Source organism: Mya arenaria, chromosome 12 (genome assembly GCF_026914265.1).
Source record: "Mya arenaria isolate MELC-2E11 chromosome 12, ASM2691426v1".
Taxonomy (NCBI): Eukaryota; Metazoa; Mollusca; class Bivalvia; order Myida; family Myidae; genus Mya; species Mya arenaria.
Window position 1 is genome coordinate 52,751,316 of NC_069133.1, and position 27,805 is coordinate 52,779,120.

The window sequence follows — 27,805 nt, forward strand, 5'->3', positions numbered from 1 at the left end:
CAACCATTCATTGTAAACGGGAACTAAATAGCTGTGCATTCAAGAATGCAATCAATTCATCATTTCGTGTGTTCGGGTGTTTTGAGAAATATTCTTATTATACATAGAGACTGATAATGTTAGAATTTATAAGGCTTAAAATCCACCTTTACCAACATTTATTCCCCTACTTCTGAAGAATAATAGTTTTAATAAAAGTTGTTAACCAGAAATAAAGAGTAGTTTTATTCATAGAACTGAAGGTACTATGTGCTGCATACATATTTGATTACCTTATTAAGATAAAACACACATAATTTAGATAAAAAAAATAATAAATGGAAAAATATATAAAAATGGAATTACCAGAGATTATTTTATGTTCTTTAACTCAATATACCAGACATAAATTAGGGTAATCAGTTGAGTAAAAACTTGAATAAACTAGGGCATTGGCTCTAATAACAGTCCATTTTTAATTTTGCAATGCAGCTGCATACACTGTCCGCCAATTTCTCGCATGTTTACGAACGGTCTCAAGTCAGACTGAATCTCCGGCTCATACAAATTGACGATACCTTATTCCGATTTGCGGTTTTTTAGTATGTAGGTCTGCCGCCTACAGCTTTAAAATGCATGAACGGTGAGTACTATTGACATTGGCATATTACACTCGGGTATTTTTATAGAGATATTATCGTTTGATTATTTAAATATAGCGCACATGCACGTAATAAACAGACGATGCTTGAATAGATTTCTTTCTTCCAAACTTCACGTGTATACAATAAAAATGTTTTTCCAGTTATGTTCAATGTGGCTGAATGGCATCCATATTGCATTTTCTATTCACGAAGTTTGTCCCCGCGAAATCTCTAAAACTGCTGAGGGTCTATCTGAAGATTTACAGAAATACTAAGAACCAAGCGTGGTTGTATATAAATATCTGTATGTTCTGCTCAGTAATTTCTAGCATATAGTGCACATAGCCAATAATTGCCTGTGTGTAGTCTCCATAACCAAGTCACATTGATGTATATTTAACTTGGCACTGAGACTCAACATTATGAGTGCAACAAAATGCAATTTCATTGAACGTCTAAGCAACGTACCTCAATCCATTAGTCAGGATATGTCTTTGAAACATTTGATGACCAATAGGAATAATTACTACCCTGAAAACATTTCTTAGTTATTATTGGGCTAAAATGTAATATATTGCACGAAAAGTATACAAAAGATTAATTTTGTTCATAAAATAGCAGCAAATTTTATATTTTACGAGGGGTGTAGCCAAGCGCGATATATTCACTCTTGGTGTTCACGAGGGGTGTAGTCAGGTGTGATATTCACTCTTGGTGTTCACGAGGGGTGTAGCCTATTGTGATATATTCACTCTTGGTGTTCACGAAGGGTGTAGTCAGATGTGATATATTCACTCTTGGTATTCACGAGGGGTGTAGTCAGGTGTGATATATTCACTCTTGGTGTTCACGAGGGGTGTAGTCAGGTGTGATATATTCACTCTTGGTGTTCACGAGGGGTGTAGTCAGGTATGATATATTCACTCTTGGTATTCACGAGGGGTGTAGCCATGTGTGATATATATACTCTTGGTGTTCATGAGGGGTGTAGCCATGTGTGATATATTCACTCTTGGTGTTCACGAGGGGTGTCGCCACGTGTAATATATTCACTGTTGGTGTTCACAATGGATGTAGCCACGTGTGATATATTCATTCTTGGTGTTCACGAGGGGTGTAGTCAGGTATAATATATTCGCTCTTGGTGTTCACGAGGGGTGTAGCCACGTGTGATATATTCACTCTTGGTGTTCACGAGGGGTGTAGTCAGGTGTGATATATTCACTCTTGGTGTTCACGAGGGGTGTCGCCACGTGTAATATATTCACTGTTGGTGTTCACAATGGATGTAGCCACGTGTGATATATTCATTCTTGGTGTTCACGAGGGGTGTAGTCAGGTATAATATATTCGCTCTTGGTGTTCACGAGGGGTGTAGCCACGTGTGATATATTCACTCTTGGTGTTCACGAGGGGTGTAGCCACGTGTGATAAATTCACTCTTGGTGTTCACGAGGGGTGTAGCCGGGTGTGATATATTCACTCTTGGTGTTCACGAGGGATGTAGTCACGTGTGATATATTCACTCTTGGTATTCACGAGGGGTGTAGTCACGTGTGATATATTCGTTCTTGGTGTTCACGAGGGGTGTAGCAACGTGTGATATATTCACTCTTCGTGTTCACGAGGGGTGTAGCCACGTGTAATATATTCACTCTTGGTGTTCATGAGGGGAATGCTATTGCTATCTTAAACTGGAACAAACAATCTTTTTTTTTTATTATGTGCCATATTTAGGAATATGAAGTCTTTTTCCTTTAAAAAAAGACTCAATTTGCATGCGCTCGTAACGTCATTTCGAAAAGTGCGTCGATAAAATTTTGTTCCAGTTTTGTGCGCACTGACGTTCGATTTGGAACCAAGAGCGGGCTTAAATTTCAAAATATCAATCACTGGCCGCGTCAAACCGAAATAGGTTAAATATTGTACCATTAGCCCCCTTGTCTAGCGGTCAGCATTAAAAGGATACTATTCAGGAAAATGGCGTACTCAGTATTGGTTCAACCCAGGAAAGTTGTATCCCCTGTATGAGTGGTTTAGACCGTGCACGTTATAAAACCAAGATGTCGCAATTGCTAGGGTATCGCACCCGGATCTCTAGTATTTCACTCTGTTTCTTCAAGACCATACGCGCATTGAACTAGCTTTACTGATAAATGATTGGATTACCGCGAGATCACTGGAACACGAGTCTGCGTGTGGCTGAAACTAGTTTTTATAGATGTAACCTCACACTTACTAAATTTTATGATCATATATCACTGACTTTATTCCCTATATGGACCCATTATTAATAAAACGCAAACAAATAGGGTATTGCTTTATAATGCTTTTAGCAAACAGATGTTGACACATCTAAGAACCCTTTTACCTAAAATAACTGTATTATGGTTTGACAAAAAATAAATTCTTAAGTACATACTGAAATGAGAATAGAATAATTTGGGGTAAAACCTTATATGTGTACATAACAAAAGCCAACTTATTGTATCAAAGTAAGGAATATTTACTTGTAATTTTGTAAAAAAAAACACAAAGTAATTGTACAAAAATGTGTGTTGCCTTACACATTTTAATCCCTATCACTTGAGAGAAACGATAGCCTACCTTATCCACGATATTGTGGATAGTATTCCTTTGTGTAAAGGTTGAACAGTCTACATGCTCAGAAAAATATTAAGAGAAAACTACTTTCTGAATGTCAGAAAATGTAAAATCCACGTTCTATTGCACGGATTTGTTTTCGTTGGTTTGATACATTTAATAAACGCTTCCCATTTGAATTTAATGTTATATTTACAATACTTTCCAACTAGAAGTAAAACGCGAACTTCATTCAATATTTTATTTTTTTCAATTTCAAATATGCAGTATCGCTGTTCACGAACGTCTCGAGTCAAATTCAGGAAAGTAAAATGTTCAATGCTTAAAATCGTTAATATTCTAGCTGCTATTTGTATAAACTTGGATAGGATAAATTAAGGCTATTAAGTAATTTTTGAATAATTATTGACCAATCATTTAACATTTCGGCCAATACAAAATCCAAAGATACATTTTTACAAAATTGGATGTAGATTTGTTCAAAACAAGGATGTTAAAGACCACTGGTCTTCACATTGATATTTAGTTAAAATTTCATCATTCACTCGGCCAAGTCTTAATCATTAATATTTTAATTTATGTTATTAACTATTACTTTTGAAAAACATATTAAACTATGGCTTAAAGTGACACTCTTATTCAAAATCAGTACATACACATGTATAAGAAACATCAATTTTGACTGATAAACCTTTAACTACTTTTATGTTCAGAATATTTTAATATAAATCTAATAATAAAATCAAAACTCATGCGAATTCTTGAAGTTGGAACTCAGAAGGTTTAACATTAAAATCGAAAGACTAAAAAAGCCTCTGAAATTTTCTTGTTTCGATTTCAGTGTACAATGACATCAAGAAAACCGTACTGCGTATTTTGTACCACCGAAAAACGAGTAACCAACTCCACATGAATATATCGACACAAGAGCCTGACAATGGTATTCAGCAAGTTACATAATGGGCCTCGCAATCGCATTGAGTTAGATCGCAAAGACAGAGAGGGGATCGCCTGTGTGTTTTGTACCACCAGAAAACGGGTAACCCACTTTAAACAGATTGGGTAAGGAAATCACATCACCATCGGAGGTCAAAACTTTATGTTCAACATTGGGGATAGGGAAATATAACCCTATACACACCATGCAATTGTGAAAAACGTTCAGCTGCTACCCTTATCCATTCCTCCAGCACGCCATTTAGCGAAAAACTGAAAACCGTTGAAACCACTGAGTTACTGAATCTTCGATATGAAGTGATTTATCTCGTGTGTTATAACAAAACGCCATATGAGCCTAAATAATCGTTAAAAGAGCAAAGGGCAAAGTCACGGAAAAACGGGATATAATGTACTCACTTTTGAATTGGAACTGTGAACATTTTGCAGCTGGTATTCAGTCGGCAATTAGAAAAGTTTCCAGATCAACAGTGCAAAAGTGATGATACGTGATATTGCATCCGGAGTCGTAACCGTCGATGGGAAGGCTCTGAGGACCGTTTGCAAACTGATATTCCTTTCTTTCGATATGTCTATGGCATCAAAGACGGCTCTTGTCTGGACGTCTTGGTGAGTTCTGACAAGTGTCGCTATGATTGTTCTCATTTACACAGTATATCGCCACCAACAGCTAGGTAAAGATAGGGATGCCTGAAAGATTTGTGCATCTTGTTGCCGTCGACAACGAATAGTTATATGGACATATCCTAATGCAGCCTTCAAGTGGGAGGTCTGGCCATTATGAGTGCTTTCATTGCCGCAGGAGCAACAACGGGCATTGTAGCAAGAGTCATGGTTGTCTGTGGAATATTTACAATATGTTTCACACACTAATACTAAAGATGCGAAACTATTCCTTTCATCAATCCAAGGGTCCAAGCACCAAGTTCGTTCACATAGAGAGGTATCGATCGGACATGTCGTTTCGTTAGACCACAAAAACATTTCCCCTGAAGTTATAGTTTATTCGGTAGTAATGGACACATAAGCGACGAACGAGGAAAATTGAAGGTAATTCATTACTCTTTTCCAAAATAGTTTTGGCATCCTAAAATCACCAAAGATGAGATATTAATCGATTCAAGTAAAGATCGACTAGTTGCGGACAATTACAGTGACTACAAAACGCACCCTCCAGAACACGTTGTGCAACGAGCCCGGCAAAGAATAGGCGAAACAAAGTTTAATCTGCTATCAAACCGTTCCTGCCATTTCTGTCATTGGGTAAAGGTAGTTGGAGACATCGAAATGGATACTGAGGCTATACAAGTCAAACTGAAGATCTTGTGGTCCATAGATCCTATGAAAACGATTTCAAGCATACAACAAGTCAATATTGATCACCACAAAGACGGAAACATTCTTCAAAAGAAATGGGCAAACAGTGTGCTAAAGTACGAGATGATGTAAAAATGGGACAGCTCGTTGAATTTAAATGGGATGGGTTTTGGCACAAGGCGGTAAGCACAGAGGTTATGCCTGTTTGCGATTGTCTTCCAAGCTCACTACGGGGCTGAACAGCCGCGCCGCATAATTGAAGAAACCTTTCAATTTGATCTTTGATACGAGGACATATAAATATACAAGTTCCACCCCATGTGTAGATTTTGAAATGAAGAAGTGATCAAGAGAGCAAGGGCGCGTATTTGTGAAAGAAATAATAACTTTTCAATGTACAGATCGGTTCATTTCACGAAAAAGTCGTGAAAAAAATGATCGAGATCAAATGATTTAAGAAATAGATAAAATACCACCCGAAGATGCAATCACTTTCATTTATTGGGGCTTAAAACATGACGCAATTGTCACTGAAATTGTGCCGGGCGATTCAAAGGCCACTGATTTTGGCGTGGTTAGAGTGATACACTACGCATTTGAAGGTCTTTTGGACACACGAACAATCAAAGAGGAGATAATTTCAATGTCTCTGAGTAAGGACAATGTCTTCCGGAAGAGCTTTGAAGGTTACATAACGTATCTAGCAGATAAAGTTGTCAGAAGGGCTGGGTCGAAAGTAGGAGAGCAGCGATTTAACAGATGGGGTAACACATAAACTGATTTCGTCTTCTGGTCAAAGGTCCTGCAGAGCCCAGCGCTTGTAGCTATCGTTAACGGTGAAAGCGATAGTGCTTTAGAAAATATCGTACATCTTCTGAAGGCTGTTAAAGCCTACAAGGAATTCCAGATCTTCGAAGTACACACATGGTCTGATTTAGAGGTGGGGTCAATTGTTCAATACAATTACTACTGGATAACGCACCAAGGTATTTTCTCGGCCGGGGACGTAACTCGAAAGGCGATAAAGGTCATTCATTATGGAGCGAATCACCTATATGCTACTCGAACCATAAAAGAGAATGAGATAACTCTACATCTTAATAGGGATAGAACACTTAAAATACTACGACCGGGCTGTCAATTTAAAATTAACTGTCATGTTTTCTAGATAAGTTAGCTGCTGTTTTATTTTAAGTAAATATTTAATATTCCTGAACATTTTTTTTTTAATTGTTTTATGCAAAACAACTTTTATTGTTATTCTTGATAATTTTTGGTGTGTTCATGACAAATTTTGATAATAAAGCGTTTTATTAATGTACTTTTTACGGCTGTGATTGTTGGATTTATCACCAAAGATGTTTTCCGCAGGAAGACATTGAGTCTCGCTTTTCCTATTCCATATTATAAGCTGTTAGAATATAGAAATGACAGCAACATTCCATTTGAGCAAAAGACATGATGTCCCCATGAGAAAGTGAGTTAGAAGAGCAGAAGTTCAATGCAGGTCGCAATATATCCATTAAATAGTTCCTATCCGTCGCCATATGAGTGAATGAAATCTTGCCGTTAGTGCTTATTTGAGATGCCCCGCTTCGTTAAGGACACTCCTTTCTGGAATATTTAGTTTTTGCAATCAATACTAAATCTGATGCTGAAAATCGCATTGGGGTCCTCATAATATCACCACATCATCTTTGAGCACACAATCAAGGCATCAGAAAAGACGTCCTGAAAACGGTGCACATAATTTTCTGCGAGTTATGCAAGAACGCGCAGCCATAGCGCCAAGCGCGCCATGAAATAACATGGAAGTTACACCATGATTTGATACACCGGTCCTGAGTGGCCACATGCGCAAAATAAATCTGCGCAACGAAATCCCTGTATGTACCTATCTAGGTCAGGCAAGCGCGCTGAAAACGGTGCTCCTCATTTGCTGCGAGCTCAAAGCTATGTTGGGTACACTTGAAACACACGTGCATGCGCTGTCATCTGGACACCAAAGTCCCTGTTTATTGCGTGTGTAGGGTCCCGCAAGTACTCTTAATCAGGTAACACTATTTGATGCTAGTTCAAATAAAGTTTTGGAATATCCGAGACACCTCCCACGACACGCACGAGACCGGTCCTGGCACACCCTGGTTCAAACAAGCACAGAAATCTGCCAAAATCCCTATTTTTACATTTAAGGGGTCGAGCACCTTATAACCGGCGAGTACAAACACACGTTGAGTACACTTGAGACTCATCCAGTGACATGAATGGTACCGGACCGAAAATAAATGTGCACCAAAATCCCTCTATTTACGAATGTGTCGCACATGACGTGTTCTAAAAACGTCGCACCTAGTTTGACGCGTATTCAAATCAAGGTAAAGTACACCTGAATCCATTTCTTGACACTTAAGGAACCGATCAATTGTCTCCCGAGTGTGTGCAAGTGCAGACATCTGCTCACTAAAGTCCCTGTTTTGACAATATTGGGTCCATCGCGTGTCCTGACAACGGCGTACCTAGTAAGGTGTGAGTTCAACTCAAGGCTCGGTTCCCCTTAGACTCATCGCATGACAAGAAGAAAAAGATCCGAACACCTCGGATGCACGCATTCGCAGAAATCTGCAAATCGGAGTCCCTGTATGTACCTTGATGGAGCACAGCGCCTGCCCTGAAAACGCTGAACTAATAAATAGCAATTTTTGAGGAATCTTTGTTACACCGGAAACTCATCCCATGACGAGAACGGAACCGGTTTGATCTCACACGCACTAAATCTTCCCCATCAGAATCCCTATATGTACCTATATAGGCTTCTGTCATGAAAACGGTACATCTAATCAGCTGCGAGTTCAAACCAAGGTTTGAAAAACCTTAAACGTACCCCGTGACACAAACAGGACCTGTCCGGTCTCTTCCGAGTGCGTTTCTATACAGTCTTTCTGTGTATCAATTCCCTGTTTGTGCCGATGCATTGGAAATAATTAGGTGCGATGTCATGCAAAGATAGCGTACCCTTGAAATCTGACCCTTAGCACGAAAAGAACCGGTTGGTGCAACCTACAAAAATATGTGAACAGGTACATCACCTGAATACACAGAAAGCTTCATTTTTAGTGCGATGTCAAACTAAGATTGGGACAATTGGTATTAAATCTTTACATGAACGAAAACGGAACGGGCCCTTGCTGGTGCCAAAAGAGAAAAAAAAACAATCTGCGCAAAATTGCGTGTTAATATATAGGCTTATTTGCCTGGTGTACTCTGAAACCCTCACCGATAGCTCGGAGGAAGAGCGTTTGCTTGGGTCGCGGAAGGTAGGGGTTTCAAACCCCGGCCGCATCAAACCGAAAGACGTTAAATATGGTATAAGAAGCTACCTTGCCCAGCGCTCTGCATTTAAAGGGTAGTCATGAAATATATGTGTACTCAGTACTGGTTCAACCCAGCAATGTTGTTTCCCGTGTATCGATGCTTTACAACGAGCACGTTTAAGAACTAAGAGGTATATTCGCAAAGACCTTGGGTATTGCATCCGGTTCCTTTTTTCTCACTCTGTTTCTTAACGTCTTTTGTCTGGATTTTACTGCGAATCGCTGTCTCTTCTATCTCTTCTGTCACTTATGGTATTTAAACACAAATAAAGTCGTGATGGCGTCAATCCATTACGCAATTGGTGGGACAAGACTCACATAAACAAAAGTACTCTGAAAAACTTGCAACTAAAAAATCGAAGTCTTAGAATTCGACCTGTGCGTCAGGCATAGGCGAGTCTCCGGTGTAATACGATAACCAAGCAAAAATAAGGTTTAACTTAAGGTGGGAAGACTTGGTACTTAACCTTTGACAAGAACGGAACCAGTCCGTGCCCTCTCGGGTGCACAAATGCGCAGAAATCTGCACACAAAACATATACTATAGAAACTGGTGAGTTTCCTATTTAATCTAAAAACTGCACTTAAATAATCGAGAAAAAAGGTGCGAAGTGAAACCAAAGTTTGGTACACTTGGCACTTGGCCTTTGACACGAAGGGAACTTGTCATTGCCTTTCCAGGTGCGTGCATGCGTAAAATGCTGGGCTCCAAAATCCCTGCATGCACTTAAATAGGGTCAAGCAATTAAATTTCAAAAACGTTAACCTAATTAGTTGCGAGTTCAAACTAAGATTGCATACTTTCGACACTCGAACCTTAGTGAACCCACCCAAGTCTGCAAATGCGCAATTTGTAAATACCAAAATCACTATCGGTCGCCAGAATAGTAGGCAGACAGAGCAACTAATGACATGCAAGGTCAAACCAAATTTGCGTACACTTGGTCCTTGATCCAATAAACTAACATCACCGGTGAGGCCCCTCCCGGTTGCCCAAAAGCGCAAAAATCCGTCTAATATAGGCATTGTCACGTCTACGGTGTAATCTGAAAATCCAGCACACAATTCGGATGATAAAAACTAAGTTAATATACACATCACACTCGATCCTCGACACGAACGGGACCGGTCCTTGCTCTACCGGTTTTGCGCAGGAGCGGATATCAGAGCACCAAATTGCATAGTTTTACCTGTAAATGGTCCAGCTCACACCCTAAAAACCGGTGCGAGGTAAAACCTAGTTTGCCTCCACTTCACAGTGAACCCTAGATACGATAGAATTGGTCCTGGCCGTCCAGGTTGCGCGCATGCGAAGAACTCCGTGCGGAACAAAATCCTAAAGTGATTCGATTGGTTTCTAATTATAATAATAATATAATATTTTTTATAACAAATTCTATTCTATTTATGATAAATTTATTATAAACCGTATATATACTTGGTAAGTTGTTAGCAGTTGTATTTTATTTACCTACGGACTAATAATGATTGCTGTGTATTGCTTTGATTGTATTGAAAGAACCAAGATGTACAAGCATGTGTATTGTGAACTCTGAATTGTGTTCCATACAAAGTTAAACTTACAGTCTTGGCTATATAAAAGTACATATACCTATACAAACAATAGTGATGAAATAATAATTAATAGGCGATTTTAATACAGTATGCTTGCATGGTGAACAGCATAAAACAAAAATTCTTAGAACAGTTATTTTGTATTTCGTGTTACACAAAATTTCGAAGAAATGGAAAAGAAGTAAAAAGGCTTCATGAAGCACATTTTCTATCCTCTTTAAAAAAAACTTTATCAGTTGAGCAATTTTGGCAGAAGAAATATAAAATTTATAAACAATGGCTTCCGTGGCAAAACTTTAGTTGTGAAGATAAAGTACCAGGGCAGAATGGCAAAAACAAGATTTGTGTAGATAAAATATCAGGACAATAATATAAAGAAGCTTTAGTCAAATGCATGACACTTGTAGATCTTTTGCTTTCACTATATATTCACACGTACATTGCAAAGTAGCATAACGACAAACAAATTGCGAGGCAATTTCCATTCACAACAAGATAACTTTAGAACATTTTATGCACGAAATCACAGGCTCATTTCAACCAGTCTTTAAGTACATGCATGCTCTACTTCCAATAGGGCGGAGGGCACGATGTCTGTTCCGCCATTGGGTTCACAAATCCCGCCTGTCCAGTCGGGGCTGGGGGCATGTATCCCACCTGTCCAGTCGGGGCTGGCGGCATGTATCCCGCCTGTCCTGTCGGGGGATGCGGCATGTATCCCGTTTGTACAGGTGCCCCTGGACAAGAGACAGAAACACATGGTTAACAATCATTTGATGTTATGTGGATATGCGTTTACACAGAAGTGATTTATTCCTGTTGATTCATTACATAGTAAAAACACTCGAACACCAGGTTTTTCCAGTTGTCAGATATAATGATCCCGAGAAAAACGATATGATTGTCCAATCCTAACCATTCTTTTCAAAACCGTAGCATGCGTGGTGATTGCACTGACGAATGATAAAACCGGCTTTTGTTGTTAAAGAGCCCCTCAACCAACCTGTTGATGTGTTGACCACGGTCACATTGGCGCCGGGCAAGGGATGCTGAATGTATACTGGCTGCCTTGTGTAGTAGCGCCTCCGGCAAAAGTAAGCAAACACAGCTATAATGCAGACGAAGATGACGATCCCAAATCCTAGCCCAACAAACCCGCCCGTGCCCCTGAAAACAAAAATTGATGGTATGAAATGCAACTGAAGCTCGTATACTCATGGTTTATTGTGTTATGCAATTGAAGCCCCTCTGTTCAGTGTGTAATGCAACATAAACTCGTACATCCAGTGTGAATTGCAACATTAACTCGCATATTTAGCGTGCAATGTAACATAAACTCGTACATCCAGTGTGAATTGCAACTGAAACTCGCATATTCATTGTGTAATGTAACATAAACGCGTACATCCATGTGAATTGCAACTGAAACTTGCATATTTAGTGTAAAATAAAAATGAAATTCGTACATCAAGTGTGTAATGCAACTCAAGCTCGCATATTCAGTGTGTAATTAAACAGAAATATTTATGTATCAAACAGTATTAAATAAGAAATGTAGCTTAACATAGAATCCATTCAAAAAGGATACAGTTTAATGCATACCAATTATATAAGTGCATCAGAACTGAGATATAACGTAACAAATGATATTTTCTATTAAAGCATTAAGTTGTTGACAAGTATACACAAAAGTGTAAATGTTTAATGATACACGAACATGTGTTTCTTCCTCATTTTCCAATCGGAGTGTTCTACAAAAGGAGTAAAGGAGAGTTGAATTCTAGGTGATTTACCACAAGGAATCGCAGCAACGTGTATTGTCTTCACAGCAGTAGCCTTCTGCGCAAGATAGACTCTCGCCACAATAGTCGTAAGACCGGACTAAGCCGACTGAAACAAAAAACACATGGCTTGGAGAAATAGTAATTTGTAAAAGCTATTGCAACAAAAATATATTGAATTAAAAAACAGAAGCATCATTGTTAAGTCTTCATCTAACCAAATAATGTAGTTTACGCCAATTCAGAGAATTGGTGTTATAAACATATTACAAAGACAGAATGACCCGGATAAGTGGCAGACCTTAATCGTTAAAGAACGCATTTTAATAGCACTGTCAAAAGGGACCTCTGATTAACATCCAGTTCAAATTATATCGTTTGGGGGAAAAAGTCAAAGGGAGGTTATCAAAAACTCTCAAATCAGAAACAATCTGCATTTATAATTACATCATAACAAGGAGGACAAAATGAAAGCATTTAAAGCGTTGAAAGGGTACAGACCCAACAGCGCGATTTAACTATTTTTTACAGTTTATTCACAGGCGATAGAAATCGAACCCAAAAATATATTTCGAGCGGCCCCAAACTGTAACCATTCAGTGCCTGTCATTTGATAAGAATAGGTAATAAAAAATTATGATTTACGATACAATTACCTAGTATCCTAGTATCATAACAGTAACTGATAAAGCTATATGTACTAGGACATAAAGACATTGCTTTCATCTCACAAGTGGTGTATTGCTAGTGTTAAATAATTTAATGAAACCCGTTATTGGCTGATAACTTTTTTACTATTCGTAGTAGGTTAAGTAAGCCATATTTCCATTTCTGCGTATTTTTTTTTATTATTTTGCAAAGGATGAATTAATTTAATTAAAATTACATTCTGTATTTGTCAAACATAACTGCTGTTTTTTGTTGTTTATCAAGTTTGAAAAAAAAAATCGTTCGTAACAATTTCAGTTTAAAAGTCACTTGAGCGCGTCGTTTTAATACCAAAGCAAGTTAATGTACGATAGTAGTTGTGCTCACTGGTCTTAGAGAACCCGGATGTTTCGCCTTGCGGTAAAAGTTGGGAGTGTATGTGCAATCCCATAAGAATGATTGGTTTAACCAGTTTTTATTTCAGAGAATAATACCTTAATCATGAGCATAAAAACTGATATATTACAAAAATATAATATATTGATTTCAAATATGATAAAGAGCAATGTTAACAAACACATATCTTCAGAATTCAGCAATAAACCCCAAATTTATACTCCAAAAATGAGCTTAGTGCCATTGTATGCGTCTATTTTCTTCTCCCCGGTTCGTCCATTAAAGTGTTTTTATATGTTTATCGTATCGTACAAATGTTCAAACCCACAGGCAGCAATACACAAAAAATGGTCAAGAAAAGAACTAGCACACTATCATAGAACTAATCTCTAGGAGATTTTTATGCTCAGAAAATCAATCCGACAATGCCATTCGTTCAAATACAGCTTTATACTTATAAGTAGGAAACATTTCAACATTTCTTATAGATTGTTTATTACTTGTTATATTTTTATGAAAATATTAGCTTTATAAATGCAGTAAGAGAAAATTTGATTGGTTTGGATGGCCAAAAAACAAACAGCCAGATGACTCCGAACATTGAAACAAATTGACATGGCCTTACGTAAAGATGAATGATGAACAGATTAATTGAAAAGTCAGACATAAAAAAGTATTTATATACATGCGGGGACTTAAATGAGTGAATAGTAATTATGCTTTGAAATAGGAAATCTCCAATTACAGGCAACTTTACATTACAATATACACATATCAACGAACTGCAACAACGAAATGCAGTTTAAATATGATCATATAGAAAACTCGAAACATCAATTAAGCTAGTACCTGTTTAACATAAGACCATAAGGTAGAAGAAGAATATATAATAATAATCATAATAATAATAATAATAATAATAATAATAAACTTACCTATGCTAAGAATAAGTAAGAAAACCTTTTTCATTTCCGCCATTTTACTCAAATATCTACGTAGTTGTAATACATATAAGCTTTAAAGTTACAAAATAACGTTGTTTCCGCTCGACTACTTGAGTTATTCAGCTGGGCCAATACAGAATATAAAAAGGATTCCTCGTCCTAATACATTTAACCACTGCAACCACTAAATAACTGCTGATGCATTTCGTAATACAATCTTTAAATTAATTTGTTTGGTTTAATTTATGTGTAAGAACTTAAATTAAAATGATAAACAACGACCAAAAATCTTAAAAGGTTGATCGAAATATAAGGAGCAAAATCTGAGGGTTTACAGAAACACGAACAATAGTCGAACATTTAAAAATAAAACCTGTTTGAGGCACCAGGCAATGGACCAAACGATATTGAACTATATCCACAAATGTATAAATACCACACAAACAAATACAAACACTACGAACAGGCCACACACGCATCAAAATAGCTTGACCAATAAATGATGGAATAACAACATTTGAACGGTCAGTGAAATACACGATCACTGGGACACAAATCTACTGGGAACTTAAACTAGTATGAAGTTCATAGACTCACACTTGATTAATAGATGTTAAGATTTTAAATACGGTCCCTTGGGCTGTATTCAGTACGCAACTTAAGTTAATCTTATGATCAACGTACACTGACTTTTCACCTTGTATGTTTCCGTTATTGACAGAACGCAAATGAAAATAGAGCTATGATATATCTTTAGCATACAAATTTGAACAAATCTAAGTACCCTCATACCTCTTAAAATAGCTGCACTACATTTTTGACAAACATAAATTCTAAATTACATATTGAAATGAGAATTTAGGTTATTTGAACAATATGCAAACTTTAGATACCAACCTTTTGTATCGAACGTAAGGCATAATTATGTATGTGTAATTTTGTAAAATTTAGAGCATGTTGTAATGGAACAAAAAAGTTGTTTTCTTTTAACATATTCACTACCGATATCACTTGAGCGTATCGATAGCACACGTAAACCCATGACATGACGTGTGGTCTTCTTGTGCCGTTTTAGCAGTTTATATGTTCAGGGAAATTGTGAAGAGAAAATTATGGCCAGAAAACCATATGTTAGGCAAATAGCTAGGAGCGCAGCAAGGGTCAAACTGTAAAAGCACTTTAATCAAACAAAGTACTGAAAGTACTGCTGGAAAGTGAAATTAATGTTACATTTTGACTTTCGTTTACATCAGTATCTGTTCATACCAACGGGCCATTCAAATATATTCAATGGCAGTACGTTGCGTACACCTACTTGAACGGTTCCACGCATACTAGAAAGACTTCAACAAATCAGGTATTTTGTATTTAAAAACATTTACCGACATAGTTTTAGCAAAAACAATAGCACATTTTTTCAAGATATGTTTCCCTGCGGACGGAATTATATTCCGTCATTTTTTCCAGATATGGTTCCCTGCGGACGGAATTATATTTCTTCAGTCATAGTCAATAAAATCGATAATTTGATGTATTTTAGGGGGCACAATCTCGATAAAATGCATGAAACCGTGTCAGCTGGTGCGCGTGACGTACATTTTTACCATGGATACTATGCTGCATGTAAAGTAATGCATCTTAAATAGAATGGACGACATGGTTACATGAATCATTTATAATATGTAATTTGTAATGTTCTGAAATCACATATGATGACTAGAAAAGTATTTATGTGAATTACTCAAATGGAAGTCTCCCAGTGAATAGCACACAAATGGACTACTTGCCTAAACCATTTGAGCGCTGAGATGATTCAAAACATAGGCTGCACATTACCATGAAACAGCGCCGAATCGGCAACCTGAGTACTTAAAACAAAACCATTCTTCATGAGTGTGCTCACTTTGATAGTACAATCTACTCTCAACGGTCTTACGCATTTAAATACTTTTCTAACATGAGTGATGTTAAGTGTGAAATACGCCAAGCCGTCGATACTGCTGGCAACTCTCAGCAGTATGTCAATGTATTTTCATCATACAATAGATACTGTAAACCATGCCGCGTGTTCAAAATAAAATCATGAAAAAAGGAACTTACCTATGCTTAGAATGTGTATGAAAACCTTTTTCAATACCGCTATTTTACTTAAATGTCTACGTAGTTGTAATACATAACATACATAAAAAAACACTTACCTATACATAGTAAAGATTATCGTAATGTAAGGAGAAAAATCTGAGGATTTACAGGGACACGCACAATAGTCGATAGTTAAATCTACGCTACACTTCAAACATGACTGAGTTTTATTTAATTTAGTACAAGGCTATGCCCGCTAAGAAATGTATCCAACAAATTGCATTGGACATGTAAATAAAGTATATGTTAAAGATATTTTTCTACAATGACAGGATCTTCGCACAACATTCCTTTGGATCGATTTAACCTTATACTAGTACTATTTTTAACCTATGTATGTTTGTATTGATGTATCTTAATATTGCCCTGAACCTATAATGTCACTCATAAACACAAATGAACAGATTTATATTATTTTGTTTTATAAATATGCATATGCAACACGCTTAAGACTTAGTGTTGAAATTACTGAGACAAACTAAGAAATCTTCAAACACAATCCGTTCCATTCAATTCATAGCAATCTTAGTAAAACATGTCAAGAAAGAGCCGATTTAAGGGTATTTTAAACATAGAAACCATACTATAATGAATTAATAACAGTCAACAAAATAAAATCGGATAAAATGAAGTACTAAAATTTCATTTCAACATATTGGTTTGATATATTACGCCTAACGAGCATTGTATTGCATCTTTAATATGATCCCTGTTTTTCCTGGGATTAACCGAGTTTTGCGGGTTAATTTCCGCGAAATATATCTGTTCAAATCCGTGAACTCAGATTCTTTCTAAAGCCGATCGTATCTAGATTCCCGGACGAGGCCAAAATGAAAACAAAAATATATACATGTATTTATTTTTATTCATTTGCGCGTTCATTGTAAAACAATTTGCGTATTCTATGTTTACGTATATTGCGTTTTGTAACTCATCGAAATTAAAATAGTCGCGTTTTATATGATTTTATTTGCGTAATTAGGCCAAAACGCAATTCATTAGCACTTCATTAACCTCTGTCCAAAGTTGTTTCAAATGTTTGTGAAGAGAGATACATTAAAATAATTAAGATTTGGTTGAAGTTGTATCAAGCAGACAACATTATATTAAAGGCTATGATATCGATAACCATTTAACTAATGAACAAAATAATCTTTTAATCTAATTTTTAGGAGTTTGTGGAAATGTTCCCAATGTCGATGCTGATGTTTTTATTCCATTGTTTTACAAAGAGTAATTGATGATTTTGTGCAAAAATGGTACGAGGAATGAATGACGATGGTGTACTGACGGTATATGTACATGTCAAAGTTTACTAGATATTGAAACGTACTTAGAGAATATTATTTCCAGACACCTTAGAGTTGCCCTAACAAAGCTACACGTGTCTTCTCATTGTCGAAGAGTCAATACACAAAGGTATGTTCGAAATAGAATGAGACATTTCCTGTGGGAGGGATTATCCGCCAGTTAATGCATGCTGCTTTATGACATTTCTCTTTTTAAATTGCTAGTGCATTCGTTTAAATCGTAAGTGCCTTCATGCAATTGCTTCGTTCGTGTTTGTAATGGACTACCGCATGTGTCTGTGTGTACAACTTTAAGTTTCCTTCATTTTATTGCTTAGTGTCTACGTCTAAACAATAAATGACAGATGTCAAGTTTTTACTTTTAATTGACTACTGTGTACTAGTTATTAGTTATTTAGTATTTATAGTAAAGTTGTAGTTTTGTACACAATTTAGTTATTAAGTTATTTAGATGTAAGAACGTCTTGACACAGGTCATTTTTCGTTTAGACGTAAACACTAAGCAATAAAGTGAAGGCAACATAAAGTTGTAAACATAGACAAATGCGTTTGTCAATAACAAATAGGCACGAATCAATTGCACGAAGGCACCTGCCATTTAGACGGATGCACTTGCAATTTAAAATGAGAAATGTCATAAAGCAGCATGAATTAACTGGCGGATAATCCCTTCCATAATTTCCGTGTATGCCAGATTTGTACTGCAAATGTTATTGACGATGAATTCTATTTCATCTCGTTTTTACAGTTTTACCAACAAATTAGAGGGAAATATATAAAGCGTTACAATAGATAACGACCTTGTATGTTTACTTGTACAGTTGTTGTCGTCAGAAAATAAATCTGAAATATGAATGTTAAGTAAATACGCTCGTATTTATACGAGGCTTTCAATGCACGTTCATTACATTTAATGTAGTGAGATATTTTATCTAAGATTTATACCACTATTTTCATTATGTTACGATTGACTAAGTTTTGAACTAACACCATACAATAATAATATTTGTAAAGTGAAAATGCTTTCTAGACTTTACCTTGTGAAATGGTTTAAACTTATATAGTCCTTATGATTTCTATCCTTACTATGTGCAATTACCTTATTTCTTGTAGTTTGATTTGTTTAAATGGACTAAAATAATAATCGCCGTCCGGGAGGGACATTAAATGTCAGTACTGTTAGTAATGTAATGTTACTTTTAGGAAACGCAAAATTAAGAATAAATCTTCTTGGGTGTTTTCACTTTTAGATTATTACATCACTAGCTACTCATAAGGTCTTAAGCATTTTAATATTTTTCTAAAATAAGATATGCTGATTTTGATAAACATCCGAAAACGCTACTACTCGCATCTGCAAATTAAATATTTCTCCGGGGGAGCATGCTCGAAGCCCCTAGAACGACAACTTTTACATACGAGTGGTCTGACCGCACCACTATTTGTGACGTTTGTACGAAATTATTATTATTAAAGTTACGACATAAATTCTTTATTGAAACGCTCCCATGGCCTGGAGGAAAGTTAGGAAGGTAAAAATAGCAAGAGAAAAACATAATGTATTTTATTTAGTGTTTACTTAATTTTGATGACTAGAAGGGTACCGAGAATACGCCGAAACGCAACATGTATTATCTATAATGATGAAATAACTCACGAGGGAACATGCCTCTGGACCCCGTAGCAAATGATATTCAGCCATGCTACGCCCCTTTCAATGAGCATAACTATATATATTTCAAAGTAAGTGTTGAAAATATAATAAAAAATATAAAAAAAAACTCTATTATATATAAAAAGGCATAAAACAACATGAAAATTTTTCGAAAGTTTATTTCTGTCAATTTGTAAGTACATGTATTAATAAAAAAATACATTAATATATTTTTTAAATGGATTTTGTTGATAAATGTTGTTTTTACACTAGAATTACCTCTCAAGTTTAGACTATAAGCCTATCAGTCTATGTAACTTAATGTGAGCAGACAAGCCAATAAACTGTGTGAAATATCCAAACACTAGTTTCTGTTATGAGTCTTTAATGTTGAAGTGATGGTTGGTTATTACAATCATGTTTTTTTATAATTAATTAGTATGCTTGATAAATACTTGGTTACAGTTGTTGTTGTTTTCCTGACTCAGGGTGAATGATGTGTATTGATTTGATTGTATTGAAAAAAAATGTATCTGTATGTTTACTGTGACCTTTGAACTGTGTTACGTACAAAGTTAAACTTAATATAATCTTCGTTATATAAAAGTTTATAACCTATACAAACAATTGCAATAAAATAACAATTCGTAAGAGGCGATTTCAATACAGTATATTTGCATGGTATTGAAAAGCATAGCACAACAAATCTGCCGCAAATAACATTCCGAAATAGAAACAAAATGAGAAAAGGCAATTTGACTTCGTGTCACTCACATAATTTGAAGAATTGCAAAATGAGTTAAAGGTTAAATGAAGCACAATTACTATCCTCTCTCAAAGATCTTTATCAGATTAACTATTTTGGCAGACGAACTATGAAATTCATAAACAATAGATTCCGTAGATTAACAAATGGAAAACGATAATATTAAGAAGGGCAGAATGGCTAAACCTGAGTTGTGAAGATAAAATATCAGGACAATGATTTAAGCAAACTTAATTCAAATACAATACGTTTGTAAAACATTTCATTCTACTATATATTAATCTAAACAGAGCAACATTTCAAAATATCCTAATGACAAACAAATTACCAGTCAATATTCATTCACAACACAAAAACTTTAAAAAAAATAAGACAGGTAATCGCAGGCTGTTCCACCCAGTCAAACCGTAAGACTCCAACGTGCATGCCTGATTTACTTTGAAAAGGGCGGAGAGTATGATGTCTGGTCCGCCATTGGGTTGACAAATCCCGCCTGTGCTGTAGGAAGTTGGTGCATGTATTCCGCCTGTCCTGTCGGGGGTTGGTGCATGTATCCCTGGTGTATCCCTTGGGGAACAGGTGCACCTGGACAGAAACAGAAACACATGGTTAACAATCATTTGATAGTATGGGGGATATGTGTTTTCACAGCAGTGCACGTCCATACTGCAAAGCAAAAAAACGATGACATAGTACGACCATATCTGCAATGTAAACCGCAACGTTAAATATTAATTAACTATTAATTATTAACTTATGTACGAGTGTAAGATGTTGCAATATTCGATAAATTATAATTATGCGATAAATGTCATATTCATGTTCTTAAATTTCATATTTGTACTGTCATTTCATTGTTTTTATTCTATATTTATGTTTTCCGTATTTTTTCTGAAGTCATTTTTATTATGCAACATAATAATCAATGATTTGCATGCATATTGTAAATGGCATGTTTGTATTTAATTTTTTGATTTACCAGATAACTTTTGCAAAATTCCAGACAAACATTAAGGTTTAAAAATACATTTGCCATTATACCACATATAAATTAAGTACAAAATATTGCATCGTTTGACACCCCAACCATAGCGTTTTGGAACAAACTTGTGTTCATATTTATATTTTTGACTTAAGCAGTCTTTTTTTGAGGAATGTTCTTGTATCATTTTGCTCGTTTCATGTGTGTTGCTTGTTTCGTTTGATTTATTCCTAATTCACTTATTCTTTACATAGTTAAACAACTCGAACATCAGATTTCTCATTTACCAGATATAATTATCCCGAGTCAAAAAATATCATTGTCAAATCCAAACCATTCTTTTCAAAGACTAAGCATGCGTGTCGAGCGCGCTGACGCATGATAAAACCGGCTTTTCGTTGTTTAAGAGCCTACTAAAGCAACCTGTTGATGTGTTGACCACGGTCACATTGGCGCCGGGCAAGGGATGCTGAATATATACTGGCTGCCTTGTGTAGTAGCGCCTCCGGCAAAAGTAGGCAACCGCAGCAATAAAGCAGACGAAGACGAAGATCCCAAATCCTAGCCCGACAAACCCGCCCGTCCCCCTGAAAAAAAGGTTGATGGTAGACAAACCCTTTAATCATACACAATTCTGGGTTTTAAATAGCAATTATTGGTGGCGGTAACGATCACTTAAATAACATTTTTGTTTTACAAGTACGAGCAGCATTCCGTATGTAACGCAACTGATGCTCCTACATCAAATGTGTAATACAACCGATACACGTTCATTCAGTGTCTTATCCAAATTAAACACATGCGCCATGTCTTATCACAGATTATATTCAATTTATACTCCAAGCAATCATATAAGGTCATGGACCAATTATCAGACATGTACGCTTTTGCCTACAAACAGAACATTAGGTTTGTCATCCAAAGAAATTAAGGCCTAATTATTCAATAATGCACCTGAATCTCGTACATTCAGAATGTAATCCAAGTGAAACTGGTACATTCCGTATGTAATGCAACTGAAGCTCGTTCGTTCAGTAGTCAATGCAACAAGATAGAGCTTACATTCAGAAAACAATGCAACATCTATTATGTAATGCAACCGGAGATCGAACATTCAGAAAAAAATATTAGGTAATGCAAATGAATCTTGTTCATCCAGAATGTAATGCAACTGAACCGCGTACATCCAATGTGTAATGTAACAGAAACTGGTATATCCAGTGTGCAATGTAGATGAATCAGTACAGTATGAATTGCAACTGAAGCTCATACATGCATTGTGTAATGCAACTGAAGCTCATACATCCAGTGTGTAATGCAACTGAAGCTCATACATCCAGTGTGTACTGCAACTAAAGCTCATACATCCAGTGTGTACTGCAACTGAAGCTCATACATCCAGTGTGTACTGCAACTGAAGCTCGTACATCCAGTGTGTACTGCAACTGAAGCTCATACATCCTGTGTGTACTGCAACTGAAGCTCGTACATCCAGTGTGTAATGCAACCGAAGCTCGTACATCCAGTGTGTAATGCAACTGAAGCTCATACATCCAGTGTGTAATGCAACTGAAGCTCATACATCCAGTGTGTAATGCAACTGAAGCTCATACATCCAGTGTGTAATGCAACTGAAGCTTATACATCTAGTGTGTAATGCAACTGAAGCTCGTACATTCAGTGTGTACTGCAACTGAAGCTCGTACATTCAGTGTGTACTGCAACTGAAGCTCGTACATTCAGTGTGTACTGCAATTGAAGCTCGTACATTCAGTGTGTAATGCAACAGAAGCTCGTACATTCAGTGTGTACTGCAATTGAAGCTCGTACATTCAATGTGTAATGCAATTGAAGCCCGTACATTCAGTGTGTAATGCAACTGATGCTCGTACATTCAGTGTGTGATGCAATTGAAGCTCGTACATTCAGTGTGTAATGCAACTGAAACTCGTACATTCAGTGTGTAATGCAACTGAAGCTCGTACATTCAGTGTGCAATGCAATTGAAGCTCGTACATTCAGTGTGTAATGCAATTGAAGCTCGTACATTCAGTGTGCAATGCAATTGAAGCTTGTACATTCAGTATGTAAGGCAACTCAAGTTCGTAACTTCATTATGTAACATAAATAAAGCTCGTACATTACGTGTGTAATGGAGCTGAAGCTTCTACGTTCAGAATGTAATGCAACTGATATCGTACATTCAGGATTCAAGGCAACTTAAGTTCGTGCATTCAGTATGTCATGCACAAAGCAACAAAGCAACAAATAACAAAGCAACTGAAGCTCAGCTCGACATTCAGCTCATTTCGTATATTCAATATGTAATGCAATTCAACTCATACATCCAGTTTGTTAATTAAATGAAGCTTGTATATTCAGTGTGTTATAGAACAGAAGCTTCTATTTTCAGTGTGTAATGCAACTTCAGCCCGTATTACCAGTTTGCTGTGCAACTGAGGCTTGTACGGTCAGTGTGTTATGTAATTAGAGCTCGATTATCATAAAAAGTATACATGATAATTTATGAACGGATCCATATTTAAAGCAAATAGATCAATTGATCAAATAAAAAGTTTATAGTATATTGATTATATTTACTTTATCCTCTTTACACCCACCAAATTGACACTACAACAACTTCGTAGCGTATTCTTCACGTACTCAAACTTTATCCATTTTAAACTTAAAGACTTAAGCAATGAAACAGAGTCATGAAAAGATTATCTGGCAAAGTTGCTTTTGCTTGCTTACAGAACTTTTGGATTGTTATCCGATATAGCTAAAGGGAATTGTGATATGTCTTCTAGTTCAAATCTATCTACCTTTGTAGACTTTAAAAAGTGTTTGATTCAAGCATATGTCACGAGTAATTAGAGTCGTGTCTGGCTCGTCATCCGTTTATGGCCAAACGGTATTATGTTAAGCATTTTAGTTAAATCCATTCACATTTGTAAAAGTGTCTGATTTAAGCATATGTCAGCTGTAACTAGAGTCATGTTTTGCTGGTCATCCGTTTATGGCCAAAGAGTATTATGTTAAGCCTTCTAGTTCAAATCCATTCACTTTTGTAAAAGTGTCTGTTTCAAGCATATGTCAACAGTAATTAAAAACGTTCATGAAAAAGTTAAGTTGGTACTGAGGACATTATCTTTTTCTTGGACAAGACAGCATCAAACTGTTATAGTCCAAATAAACGCAAAACCTAATATCCTTTATGTACTGTTAGACGACCAAAGACATCTGAAAATTAATTATTCTAAAAGAATTTATTGAGTCTAATGAACGGTTGAAAGGTTACCCACTTAAAACAAGAAAATATGGTAAGATTTAATTTGGTAAACCACTGTTTTAAGTACAATAAATACAGGTGTTCCAGATGTCATATTTGTGTTTATTGCTGAATCTTTAAAAGTATTTTTTCTACAGCAAAACTATTTCAGTCTCCAGACTATTCACTTGCATTACGTACCGAATGCTTCTTATATCTATGTATTGAATAAGATAAGTAGCTTAACATAGAATCCATTCAAAAATGATGCAGTGTAATGGATACCAATCATACAAGTGCATCAGAATTGTGATACTAAAAAAGATCATTTCATAATAGCATTACTTTGTTGACAAGGCTACACTAAATGTGTTATTATTAAATGATACACGAAAATGTGTTTTCCCCATTGACCAATCGGAGTGTTCTACAAAAGGAGTAAAGGAGAGTTGAATTCTAGGTGATTTACCACAAGGAATCGCAGCAACGTGTATTGTCTTCACAGCAGTAGCCTTCTGCGCAAGATAGAATCTCGCCACAATAGTCGTAAGACCGGACTAATCCGACTGAAACAAAATAAAAACACATGGTTTGGAGAAATAGTAATTTGGAAAAGCTATTACAGCAAATATATTGAATTGAAAAACAGAATCATCATTGTTAAGTCTCCATCTAATCAAATAATGTAGTTTACGCCAATTCAGAGAATCGGTGTTATGAACATATTACAAAGACAGAATGACCCGGATAAGTGGCAGACCTTGATCGTTAAAGAACGCATTTTAATAGCACTGACAAAGGGACCCCTGTTTAATATCCAGGTCATATTTTAGTGTTAATTTTAAGAAGGCCATGTTTGAATGAAAGCGTTGAAAGGCTGCAGGACCGACAGCGCGATTAAACTGTATGTTTACAATTATATTCACAGGTGATAAAAATCAGCCCCAAATATATTTTGAGCAGCCCCAAACTGTACCTAATGAGTCTCTATTATTGCATTAGAATAGGTAATGTAAATTTATGATTTTTTAATACAATTACCTAGTATCATAACAGTGATTGATACAGCTGTATATACTAGTATATAAAGACATTCCTTTCACCTCGCAAGTGTATTGCTATTGTAAAATTATTTAAATGAGACCCGTTATTTGCTGAGATTTTTTTCACTATTTGTAGTAGGTAAAGTAAGCTATATTTCCATTTTCTGCGTAATTATTATAATTATGCAAAGGATGAATTAAGTAAATTAAATATACATTCTGCATTTGTCAAACATAACAGCTGTTTTGTGTTGTCTATCAATTTGGAAAAAAATCGTTTTAAACAATTTCAATTTAAAAGTCACTTGAGCGCGTCGTTAAAATAACATAGCAAGTTGATGTACGTCGGTAGTTGTGCTCACTGGCCCTTGAGAACCCGGATGTTTCGCGTTGCGGTAAAAGTTGGGAGCGTATGTGCAATCCCATAAGAATGATTGGTTTAACCAGTTTTTATTTCAGAGAATAATACCTTAATCATGAGAATTAAAACTGATAGAATACAAAAAATATAATATATTGAATTCAAATATGATAAAGATCAATGTTAACAAACAAATATTTCTTTAGAATTTAGAAAACACACCCAACATGGTTACCAAAGAGAATGTGTTTCGATGTGAATTTATAATGATATCCAATAATTCGCTTAAAACATTACATTCTTCTATGTTCTTCTTCCCATTAAGGTTATACCAAATTGATTATATGTTTACCGTTAAGTACAAATTTTAAACCTATATGCAGGAAAACACAAACAAAGGTCAACAAAACAACTAGCACACTATCACAAATTTAACTTCTTTGAGATATATACAACTGAATATTTTAAAAATAGACTGTTTCAATGCCCGTTGTCATTATAATAAGTAGTATGTAAAAATATGAATTAAATTTCTATTGTTTTAATTGGCAATCGTTTTGAAAATTGCCAAGTAATTCCTACAGTTCGCAAACTTTCCTTCTAGTGTTTATAATACATGTTATCTCTGTCCATAAATATCAAGATTTATAAATTCAGTTTTTGGAAAAGAAGTATTTTATTGATTTGGATGGCCCAAAACCTACCTTCCCAGTAAGGACATACCAAATTGATTATAGTTTTATCGCCAAGTTCAAGTTTTAAAACCTAGGCAGGAAAACACAGAAAAGGAAAAGAAACATAATTTAATTAGAGACAAACGATAAACATGTTTGTAACCAAAAAAAACTTGTTAACGTTTAACAGTGGCAATATTAGTTTACTTGGCAAGTTTACGAATCAGAAATGTTTTCTCAGCACTTAACAAAATACAAACTTTTCGATGAGTAAGCCAATGACAGTCCTATTTACAAACAAACGTCATGAAAAATGTGCAAACATTATATAATTTTACCGTCTTTGAGATATATACAACAGCTAGGACTCGGAAAATCAGTCCGGCATTTTTAATTTTAGTATTTGTTTTGAACGCCCAAAAATTACCAGCGAGATGACGATGAACATTGAATGAAATCGGCATGGCCATAGACACCAACGAAAGATCAAAAGATTAATTGTAAAGTCACTCATAATCCATTACAAAATGAAAGTATTCATTATCATATCGGAAATTGATTTCACCGAATAGTTAGTATGTTTTAAGAAGGAAAATTAATAGCCCCTTTAAAACGACAATAAAAAGAAACTTACCTGTGCTTAGAATGAGAAGGAAAACATGCTTTAATACCGCCATTTTACTCAGATGTGTACGTAGTTGTAATACTTCAAATTTAAAAGTTACAAAATAACTCTGTTTCCGCTTGACTACTTCAGTTCTTGAGCTGTGTCAATATAAAATGCAAAAAATGAATTATGGTCGTAATTTATTTAACTATTGCAACCACTAAATAACTGCTGAGGCATTTCTGAATACAATCCTTTAATTTCTTTGTTTTTTATTTATTGCAGTGTTACTTTATTTAAAGAGAAACTGATACACATCATTAATGGAATTATATCCTGAGTTCAGACTATTGAATTGTTTTGACTCCAAATTTTTAATGTTTAGATTTGGATATCTCCAATATTTTTCAAGGCGAAATACCCAGTACAACCTAGGTTAAGGCCAGTTATTAGGGGTGTAGTAAGGGTAAAACTGAAGAAGCACTGTTCTTAAAAAATTTCAATAGTTGGTTAACAGTAACTATTAGATTACATTGACTGATCCATACATATGTTGGATATTTCTTTTGAAAACTGATGATTAACTTGCTTTCTTAAATTTGATGGTGAGAGTGGTATAGTGACATAGGTGTCCGCCTCTCACCCAAGACGTTGTGGGTTCGATACCACCCGATGTCCTTTCTTACGGCCTCGCAAAATGGACACCAGTTCTGGTTTCTACCCAAGAAATGAACTCGACAGTGATTCAAAAAGCTTCTTTCACAATCGAGCTTAAATGA

The 27,805-nt window shown here is 35.8% G+C and overlaps 2 protein-coding genes across 3 annotated transcripts; both read right to left on the reverse strand.

Annotated features, from left to right (window-relative positions):
- Window positions 1-10,943: 10,943 nt before the first annotated feature.
- Window positions 10,944-14,366, reverse strand: LOC128211876 (uncharacterized). The gene is made up of 4 exons (XM_052916986.1): window positions 14,208-14,366; window positions 12,241-12,337; window positions 11,451-11,614; window positions 10,944-11,184 (listed from the first exon to the last, which is right to left on the reverse strand). The coding sequence occupies exons 1-4, from the start codon at window positions 14,248-14,250 to the stop codon at window positions 11,012-11,014; spliced, it is 477 nt and encodes a 158-aa protein (XP_052772946.1). The 5' UTR covers window positions 14,251-14,366; the 3' UTR covers window positions 10,944-11,011.
- A 5,115-nt stretch (window positions 14,367-19,481) lies between these two features.
- Window positions 19,482-27,176, reverse strand: LOC128210325 (uncharacterized). 2 transcript variants are annotated; one of them, XM_052914598.1, is made up of 4 exons: window positions 27,054-27,176; window positions 24,811-24,907; window positions 21,494-21,657; window positions 19,482-20,673 (listed from the first exon to the last, which is right to left on the reverse strand). In XM_052914598.1, the coding sequence occupies exons 1-4, from the start codon at window positions 27,094-27,096 to the stop codon at window positions 20,522-20,524; spliced, it is 456 nt and encodes a 151-aa protein (XP_052770558.1). In that variant the 5' UTR covers window positions 27,097-27,176; the 3' UTR covers window positions 19,482-20,521. The 2 variants fall into 2 exon arrangements, with proteins under 2 accessions (XP_052770558.1, XP_052770559.1); XM_052914599.1 differs by lacking the exon at window positions 21,494-21,657.
- Between the last annotated feature and the right edge of the window lie 629 nt (window positions 27,177-27,805).